Source organism: Carex rostrata, chromosome 26, assembly GCF_964058835.1.
Source record: "Carex rostrata chromosome 26, lpCarRost1.2, whole genome shotgun sequence".
NCBI classification, from domain to species: Eukaryota; Viridiplantae; Streptophyta; class Magnoliopsida; order Poales; family Cyperaceae; genus Carex; species Carex rostrata.
In genome coordinates this window covers 4,444,424-4,453,969 of record NC_135943.1, presented here as the reverse complement: position 1 = coordinate 4,453,969, position 9,546 = coordinate 4,444,424, and the positions used below count along the sequence as shown (strand labels likewise).

The window sequence follows — 9,546 nt, the reverse complement described above, 5'->3', positions numbered from 1 at the left end:
ATTACTTTCTATTTAACAAAAAAAATCCTCTGGGAGTGTTATTCTGTCTGGTTATTTTGTTTGAACTGAAGAAATTATACATTTTTAATGGTTCATTATTTTTGTCTTATTTGGTTCAGGAACGATTAAAATGGTTTTGTAATTTAACTGGTAACTATCAACTTGGTTTTGACAAGTGAAAACCAAATAACCATACTCTATAGTCAGCACACCATAGTAAACTGGTAACTATAGTTGCACACTTCCACTAAATCATCTAACCACATCCAACTCACAAAAGTTAAAAGAGAAACATAATCCATATATCATTTTCCAAAAAAAAAAAAAAAAAAAATCTAACAATTATGCAATTTGCAAGAACCTCAAATCAGTTAAAAAGAAATCAAGAACATGTAAACAATGGAACTGACACCATTACCAATTTACCCTAGCAAGAATTTGAAAATAATTTGAAAATAATTTGAAAATAATATAAAGAGTCAGCATTAGAATCTCCAGCCGCTCCGTCTCCTCGGCTTAAAGAAAATTGCTTTACAAATCAAGAAGCACAACACAAACCCTAGCAAGAAGTACCCAGCCTTGCTCCCCAGTTCTGGTATAACAACCGGAAGCTTCATTTTCGCTATCTCCTTCGCATTCAATCCGATAGCGGAGCCCGATGCAGTCGAGAAAAGAAGTATCAAAGGTTCAACTCTGAAAGAACTGACGCTTCGTCTTGAGCCGTTGATCAATGGAGGAGCAAGGACATCCAGCGGCGGGGGAAGTTGGGAGGCGAGAGAGGAGAAGGCACGCTTTAGGAGGAAACCAGGGAATGCGGGTAGTTTGAACTTTCTTCTAGAAGGTCGCCGTTTGCGCTTGCGCGCACTGGCTACTACAGGAGGGGCCGACAAGTGGAGAAGAACAGCCATGGCCGGCCTTGTTGTTTTTGAGAGGGGAGAGAGATTGGTTGTGCGGGTCGAGACCGATGAGTGGAGGAGAGTAGCCATGGCCGGCCTTCTTGTTGTGGAGCGGGAGGAGAGATTGTTTTTGCGGGCCGAGATAAATGTGAAAATGCTTGTTTTAGGTCGGGTTTGTCAAGATATACGGGCCGAAATATGATCCAGTTTTGTAGGCCCGTAAGATACATTGACGCTAAACCATCCTATAATATCATTCCATTTGAATTCGTATCACCCAGGTACCTGAGGTGCAAGCAGAAAATCTGGACCGTTCTTTTAGTTTGGCACATATCTCAAAGCAGACCCCACAGTACCAGATTGAGTTGAATACGAATGGAATTAATCTGTACCGTTCATTTTTTGACATTGTAAGGTACCTGAAGGACACGGACTCTTCCATTTTATATCAAACGGTTCAGATGTGAAACTGTGAGAAACTTAGAACCTATTCGTGCCGTTTGATGTGAATCTAACGGTTTCCATTTGTCGTAGAGCATCGAATATGCGAACAAGTGGCTGCTTGACTGCTTGTTTTTGACTGTTGACAGGATCCCCAATTCCCCATTCCGCTTGTTTATTTCCTATTTTCCTCTTTCGGAGTATCGGAGAACTTGCCCCTCAATAGAGCAACTCGCTCACAAAGTGTTTGTGGAAATGTCGCAAAGAGCGATCAAATATGCTGTTGTATGTATTTTTTCTACCCTTTCCTTGTGGAAGCTAGAGTTGGAGAATTTTTATCTGCATACTCAAGTTATTAGTTTTTTTTTCAATAAACCAGAATACGCGATTGAAGGAAAATAATACAAAGCAGGGATATATTCCTCTTGCTAAATAAATTAAGCATTTATTTCTTTATTTTTTAACCTTCTTTATCATATATTATTCTCGTTAAATTTCAGATAGACGCGTTTACTGACGAAGCTTTCAAGGGAAACCCAGCAGCTGTATGTATATTAGAAGAGAATGTTGACGTGGATGAACAGTGGATGCTCTCTGTTGCCAAAGAGTTTAACATTTCGGAGACATGCTACTTAACCCGTGTGATCTCAGCTAATGGATCCTATCCTAATTCCTGCAATCAAAGAACGACTGTCCCCCGTTTCGGCCTTCGTTGGTTCACCCCTGTTGCTGAGGTGTCCTTTCTTATTTTCTTAATATTTTTATTTCTTGACTTACTTATTGGCAACATGTCTCCTTACTAACTACTAAGCATAGTTTGCAACTATAATTTATTGGATTCTGTACAATTATATTCGATAAAAATTTGTATTATAATTAAAATGTATCTATAACTGTCATTCTGGTACATTTTCCTTATATGTATCTTGCTAAGCATAGTTGACTGTATCATTCAAGTTGATTTTTCAATTTTTACCTAAAAATTTCTTCTACCTTTTAGACACTTATCGAAAATTTATAAATATTATTAGGTTGATCTCTGTGGCCATGCTACACTAGCTGCCGCCCATTTCCTGTTCACGTCTGTTCTCGTAAAATATGAAACTGTAGAGTTTGTCACAAGATCTGGGATTTTAACTGCCAAGAAAATAAGCCAGTTGAAAGATGGGAAGGGGAAGTTCTTCATTGAACTGGACTTCCCAGCAGACCAAGTTGTCGGATGTGATGCAAGTGAACTTCCGTCAATTCCTTTGACTCTGAATAATGTGCCTGTTGTTAATGTTCTCAAAACAACCAAATCAGAGGACTTCATTGTAATATTATTGTTTTTCCGTTACATTCTTAGTTTTTCTTCAATCCTTCTTTCTTTCTTCTTCTTCTTATTATTATTCTTATATCTCCAGGTGGAGCTTTCATCTGGCAAAGAAGTTGCGGAGTTGCAGCCTAATTTTCAGGAAATTGAGAAATGTGCAGGGAGAGGGATTATAGTTACAGGACAAGCTCCAGATGGGTCTGGATTTGATTTCTTCAGCCGCTTCTTCTGCCCCAAATTCGGCATTAACGAGGTAACTCGAAATAAAATATTGCTTGCTTAGTTGCTTTGGTAATTTATATTGGGTTCCCTGGAGTTTTTTCTTAAATCTGTATGTATTATTTTTTTTGTATGAGTTATTTTTTCTCTCTCACTAATAGGATCCAGTATGCGGTAGTGCACACTGTTCCCTGATGCCGTACTGGAGTAGAAAGCTAAATAAGAAAAGTCTCACCGCTTTCATGGTATGCCATTGATTCATTATAAATATATACATCAGAAAAGTTGGCTCGAAATTCTTAACATTCTTTCACTCTTTCAGGCTTCACCAAGAAGTGGTGTATTGCACTTAGAATTGGATGAGAAATCTCAGAGGGTGCGCATCAGTGGTGAAGCAGTCACTGTTATGGTCGGAACTCTACTTGCTTAATTAATCCTGATTGCTGTTATAAATGATTGGCATTGTTTAGAAGGGTCAAATGTAACTACCCTGAGAACTATTTATTTAAATAAATAAAACGAGAGGGCTCAAGCGGTCAAGCCTCAAGCCCTTTTTTTAGTAATTGAAAGGTTGGGTACAAAAGAAAAAAGCAAGAGAAGAAAAAAAAGAAAATGATAGAAGCAAATAAATGATAACCAATTAGGCCTTGATGATTTGCTCAGTTTTCTACTCTTTAATAAATCAGTACTCAATGGAGGAAGGGTTTCAATGCCTTACTGTGTATACAATTCTGGCATGCTGAAATAAATACATCTATTGTAGAAATGTTGTACTATTTTGGTGTCACTGGAATAATCTTATTTAAAATCTTTGTGAAATAGCCTTACTTGACTTGTCAAAGGAATCCAATAAAAATGAAAATCAAATTCAAATCCAGTTTAATTATCAACTATACATCTAATAAACAATCAGGAACGCTGTTGCTTGTTCAGACACAGAAACCGTGCCAGTCTACAGTCTACACTCTAGTCAGAATCCTCTGAAGTAACTCAAACATTGAGTTTAGATCCGGACTTTTTGATCAGAATTCGGGTCAATTTCTGTCAATGTTTTAAAATGCAATTTTGTTCATTCATGCAGAAGGCCAATGCATGCCGCATATGCAAAACTACATATACGGTTTTACTATATATGTTTTGTTAAATAAACATATAGATAAAATAAAACTAATTTATATCTAAAGACTTGTTTAGTCTAGTGATTTGTACTCCTTATCATATTATAAAGATTATAGATTTTAATTTTCTCCACTGGAAAATAATTTTTAAGCTTTTTTCAAATTTGCATGGACCGTATATGTATACGTATATTCAAAACCGCATGAGATTTTGTATGCGGAAGACTACTGCATAAGCATATGCCGCGGAATGGAAAGAAAATAAAACTTTCCGTCGAATTATGTTTGGTTGACAAAATTATGTCGGAGGTGAAGGGTATAGAAAGTGAAAGATTTAACCTTATATCATTGTAATTAATAGAATCGGTTTCCCTCCTAATTTGAGGTATAACGGATGAAAAAAAAATAAAATTGTTGCAAATATTTTTAGAAAAAATAATATAAATGCCCAACATTATATATTACCTATATAATTTTTATACAAAATTTTTTTGTCACAATCGTTCAACAGCCACTGAATTTCTCATTAACCTTCTAAATTTTAATCAACTAAACAAAAAATAAGACGGAAATGAAAGTTAAATTTATTTTCCCTTATTAATCATCAAAACACAAAGAAGTTAATTATGTTAATCTTCCTTTCTATTTTATTCCATTCTCTTCTATTCTTCACCTCCCCTTCCTCTACTCTCCATCCAAACAAGGTGTTAATAATCGTGCTTTAACAGATCTGACGATTCGGATCAAAACACAAAATTTGAGTTACTTTTGGTGATAAGAATTCGTCTACACTGATACACCCGTGATTTGCGATAATTTCAACCAAAATAAAAACAAAGCAGTTTCAGAGGATTGTACGAAACAGAAATGGCTTCGGCGTTGGTGAGAGGGGCGCGGCGGCTCCCGTCGGCGATGTGGCGGGGATTCTCGAAGGTGGCCACTGGAGACAACATCGTAGCGGCTGCGCCCGGCGTTGCGCTCCAGAAGGCTCGCACCTGGGACGAAGGCGTTGCCTCTAATTTCTCCACTACTCCTGTCAAAGATCTCTTTCAGGTCTCTCTTCTCTGTCTCTCTCAGCTCAGGCACACTCTAGGAGTTCTTATTATAGCCTTTGCTTCAAAATTGAAGTCCGTTACTCAATTTTTGTTGACATAATGCGTAGTTGTTATAGTAACTTTGATCTATTTGCTCTGAAATTTGAGTAGTTTCCAGTAGAATTTGGCGACTTTTTTGGTTAATATTATACGAACCTCTATCAATCATGTGCTTAGCTGCTTGAACTATCTAACTTGTAATCTGGTAAGTTGCTCAGTATTTTCATTGGTTGTTTAGGTGGTTAAATGGATATCTTATAGCTATTTTTGCATAAACATGTTTGAGTGTGGTGCTGGATCCTGAAATTTGAGTTCATGTGGTCAATTAAAATCTCAAAAAGTGTTGGAGATATCCCTGATTCAAATTGGTGCAAGCAAAATATCATCTTTTTTTGCTTAAGAGTAAGGTGTCACAAAGAAAATTATGGGAAACAGATTAAATGAAGTACTTGACTAGTTTTGTACTGAAATTCGCTTCTTGAGGAGCATCTAATCCCTCAAATTATTGCCTTTTCAGGGGAAGAAAGTGGTCGTCTTTGGTTTACCAGTAAGTCTTTTAGTCCAACTAATCTTCTTTTATATATTTCTTGAATTATGACAACTGGCATGTATGAATGGTAAGGCTTGATCACTGTCATCAGCCTCAATCAAACACCATCAGTTCTGACAAACCAACTGTAAACGAAGCATAATAGAAATTTTCTGAGAAACAAATCCAATTAGTCTTCTCTTGTATACTCTTGAATTAGAAATTTGGAACTGGGAAGTACTGGTACTAAACCAAAGGTTTTTTTTATTTTCTGGAAAGTAGTATCACTGTGTAAGCCTGGGTAAGGCTCGACCCCTGCCTTCAGCCTCAATCAAATATTATCAATCCTGTACATTTTTAACTGAAATGAGACACTAATGAATTTCAGCAACGAGAAATAAGTCATATGGCATCTAAGACAATGAGATAATTAGTTTCTAGGCAAATACAGGCCACATATCCTACATTTTGTAAGGTATATTTGGAATGTATCTCATTTTGCATTGTTAAGTTGAAGGATTAGGGTGCATTGCCAATGGACTTGAGAATTGTCAGAAATGAAGTTTAAATGTGCAACCGGACATCTTTGATGCACTCTAGATGATATATTATGCATACAAACATGGCGATAGTTGAATATTTGATTGATCTTTGGCTCTTTTTATCGTACATTTTTGAAAATTTCAACAGTCTTGACTTTAATGACCTTTGATGCTTTAGGGGTTGCATAAATTTTGATTTACTGTTAATACTATCTAGTGATCCAATTGTAAGTTGTTTAAACTCTCTTCATAACCTCTCCCCAGAGGTAAAATGGATAACATACTAGATATCAGATGCCGCCTGACATGTATTGTCTTCACATTTGTTTTGCTACCTTGGTATAATGCAAAATCTTTGTACCAGGGGGCTTACACAGGAGTTTGTTCAGCACAGCATGTGCCAAGCTACAAGAAGAACATTGATAAGTTCAAAGCAAAGGGGATCGATTCTGTAATTTGCGTGGCTGTTAATGATCCTTATACCATGAATGCCTGGGCTGAAAAACTCGAGGCCAAAGATGTGGTGAGATCTTTTTGCTGGAGTACTCTAATTATTTATGTATTTTACACATTTGCTGTGACTGAAAAGTATGTGTCTTGAATGGAGAGCATATTCAACTAGGAGTTTTGCATCTTGTACTGCAATTTGTGGGTTTACAGCTAAGCATTAAACCAGTGTGATGGAAGGTTTTTGTTTTGTTAATATTTACAATTATGATCTCCTTCCAAATGAGTCAGTCCTCTTTCTTTGGGTGAGGTTAATGCAAACTAAATTTTTCCTAACTTCGATGAATGATCGGGAAGCAAAAGTTTCCTCTTTTGTTGGGTCATGTTGGTCCTTTCTGTTTGACACTACTTGTTACGTAAGAGAACGAATTTAATTCCCTTTTCCATTACCATGTCAAAGTGATTTTTGAGCTTTCTCCATTGCATTCCGAAAACATTAATATAGTAAGCAGTTGGGTTTGGGTTGAGGTAGAGATATGTTGAGTATGTTTGGGATTGTAGTATAATATGGTTAAGTTGTAAATTTAGAAATTGGAATTCAGGAACTATGATGGCATACTTGATTCGAAGGCTTTGAAATAAACAAATTACCATTCTTTCAATATTTGTTGCTTGCCGAGCATTCTACACAGGAAAGATGATGCTTCCTTGCTCAGAATGCATCAATTTGGTCAGCTGTACAACTGATGATTTCTAATATTTTGTAGATTGAATTTTATGGGGATTTTGATGGGAAATTCCACAAGAGCCTGGAGCTGGATATTGATCTTTCTGCTGCTTTGCTCGGGCCCCGCTCTCATAGGTTGTTTCTCTTTCCGTTTCTAGATAATTAATTAGAGGCGGCAAAGATTGTATGAACGAGAAAGGAGGTTCATTTGATAATGGAAAAATTAGTTAAAACGTACAGATACTGCGGGATTGGGGGTTGAAGAGGGGTGTGGGGGGTATACAAATGCATAATTTGGGAGCATCCTTGCTAAACCTGAGCGAGTGAAATCCAGTACTGTAGCACCTGTACCTGAATGTTTCTAACTGAAACATGATTGTGGTAGGAAACTTGATTTATATTACAAGAAACTGTCATAAATTGCAATTAAACTGGGGAAATAAGTATTCATAAGCAACTCTTAGGGACTAACTTATGATAATATACTATATGAAGGTGGTCAGCTTATGTGGATGATGGCAAGATAAAGGTTTTGAATGTGGAGAAAGCGCCTTCGGAGTTTAAGCTATCAGGTGCTGAGGTCATCTTAGATCAAATTTGAGCCAGTCTCTACTTTTGCTTTTAAATTTTGGCTGAATGCATGTTCTCTAACAAAGAAAAGTATCTGCATAAACATTCTTCAATTTTGTTTTTTCCTGATGTTTCTTAATAAGTCCAGCTAATAATTATTGCAGAATCGATCTTTCTTTTCTTTCATTTGTTTGGTGTTATTTCAGTTTTCTTATGTTATGCTTCGGTGTTTGATTGAAGAAAAACAAGGTGATTTTCACAATTAATCTAAATTGTGTTTCTGCTGTGCTAAAAGAAAAATATTTCAGAGGAGATTCTAGTTTTGCTATGGAATGACAAGAAATAATATTAACTAAATCTTAAAAGCCCAATAGAACGATTAGGCGACAGGTTTTATGAAGAATAGATGAAGTAATTTTGTTTTATAAAGAGGAATACTAAAATTTTTAATGAATGGAATGTAAACTTTGCTACAGAATTTTTTTTTTTTTTTAAAATCCCTTGCTACAGGAATTATCAAAGCTACAAATTTGATGAACCGGCTAATTAAAGTAGATGTAACCACCAGGCATTGAGGTTTCAGAGTTTGATAGCTTTTGGAAAAAAAAAAAAATGCTAACCAAAAAGCCCCTAATCAATAGGTCTTGTCAAATTGTCGAATCTTGGATGGTAACTGCAAATCTTGACGGATTAGTAATGAGTATGGCTAGTATAACATTAGTGTTATTTCAACTTATATAATACTAACTTTAAAATTTATCAAATCAACTTCAAACGGTAAATCAAAACCATTCAAACCGATAAACTTCATTAGTTATGTGTTTAAAATTTATAATTTGTCGAATTTATTTAGTATGAAGTCCAGCAGTCAAATGTGTGATTTTTGAAGTTAATTTTAATACATTCATTTTTCAATATTTTTACTACTTGATTTGATACTAAAATAACTCGAAAACATTAAAAATGTGCATGGAAATGCATAACTCATAAAGTAAATCGGTTTGAATGGTTTAGATTAGTTGTTTGAAGTATATTCAATCAATTTTGAAGTTAGTGTCATATGGCACCGATGTCATACTAGACGAACTCATTAGTAATTCTCCAATCTAACAACCACTATCAGTGTCAAAACCCGAGAAGTATATACGAATTATGCCAAAAAACAGGGGGAGAGAACACAGCCGTCTTGCCGGATGTGAACCACTCCATGTCTAGACTGTATTCCTGACTGTATACATGATCATATATAGGAGATAGGCTAATGTGCTTTCAGTAGCAAATGGGTCGAAATACACACGGTCCAAATTTGAAATTTTAAAATCCAAAAAGTCGATCTGAACCGTTCATCTTGTTCTCCATATTAATATGTGCTTGGAGACCAAATTTTATATTTTTCTGATTTTTTTTACTATTTATTAAGCCACTTTGAAAATTGCTGATCCAACGGTGGCTTAACAAAATAGTAAAACCGTTGGATCAACGATTTTCAAAGTGGCTTAATAAATAGTAAAAAAAATCAGAAAAATATAAAATTTGGTCTCCAAGCACATATTAATATGGAGAACAAGATGAACGGTTCAGATCGACTTTTTGAATTTTAAAATTTTAAATTTGAACCGTGTGTATTTCAACTCATATGCTATTGAAAGCA

General features: G+C 35.7%; 2 protein-coding genes across 3 annotated transcripts; both read left to right on the top strand.

Annotated features, from left to right (window-relative positions):
• Positions 1-1,467: 1,467 nt before the first annotated feature.
• LOC144544205 (uncharacterized) lies at positions 1,468-3,431 on the top strand. Its single transcript, XM_078292622.1, has 6 exons — positions 1,468-1,622; positions 1,838-2,071; positions 2,369-2,650; positions 2,741-2,902; positions 3,030-3,113; positions 3,191-3,431. The coding sequence occupies exons 1-6, from the start codon at positions 1,593-1,595 to the stop codon at positions 3,296-3,298; spliced, it is 900 nt and encodes a 299-aa protein (XP_078148748.1). The 5' UTR covers positions 1,468-1,592; the 3' UTR covers positions 3,299-3,431.
• Positions 3,432-4,797: 1,366 nt separating this feature from the next.
• On the top strand, positions 4,798-8,195 carry PRXIIF (peroxiredoxin IIF). 2 transcript variants are annotated; one of them, XM_078292685.1, is made up of 6 exons: positions 4,798-5,039; positions 5,598-5,627; positions 6,516-6,674; positions 7,366-7,460; positions 7,821-7,967; positions 8,039-8,195. In XM_078292685.1, the coding sequence occupies exons 1-5, from the start codon at positions 4,854-4,856 to the stop codon at positions 7,924-7,926; spliced, it is 576 nt and encodes a 191-aa protein (XP_078148811.1). In that variant the 5' UTR covers positions 4,798-4,853; the 3' UTR covers positions 7,927-7,967; positions 8,039-8,195. The 2 variants fall into 2 exon arrangements, with proteins under 2 accessions (XP_078148811.1, XP_078148810.1); XM_078292684.1 differs by having other exon boundaries at positions 7,821-8,063.
• Positions 8,196-9,546: the final 1,351 nt, after the last annotated feature.

Bases quoted from the DNA above. Each gene is read 5' to 3' on its own strand.
- LOC144544205 (XM_078292622.1), top strand. From the start codon at position 1,593: ATGTCGCAAAGAGCGATCAAATATGCTGTT. The intron at 2,072-2,368 runs GTGTCCTTTCTT...AAATATTATTAG, and splicing joins GGTTCACCCCTGTTGCTGAG to GTTGATCTCTGTGGCCATGC. The intron at 2,651-2,740 runs GTAATATTATTG...TTATATCTCCAG, and splicing joins CCAAATCAGAGGACTTCATT to GTGGAGCTTTCATCTGGCAA.
- PRXIIF (XM_078292685.1), top strand. From the start codon at position 4,854: ATGGCTTCGGCGTTGGTGAGAGGGGCGCGGCGGCTCCCGTCGGCGATG. The intron at 5,040-5,597 runs GTCTCTCTTCTC...TTGCCTTTTCAG, and splicing joins CTGTCAAAGATCTCTTTCAG to GGGAAGAAAGTGGTCGTCTT. The intron at 7,461-7,820 runs GTTGTTTCTCTT...TACTATATGAAG, and splicing joins CTCGGGCCCCGCTCTCATAG to GTGGTCAGCTTATGTGGATG.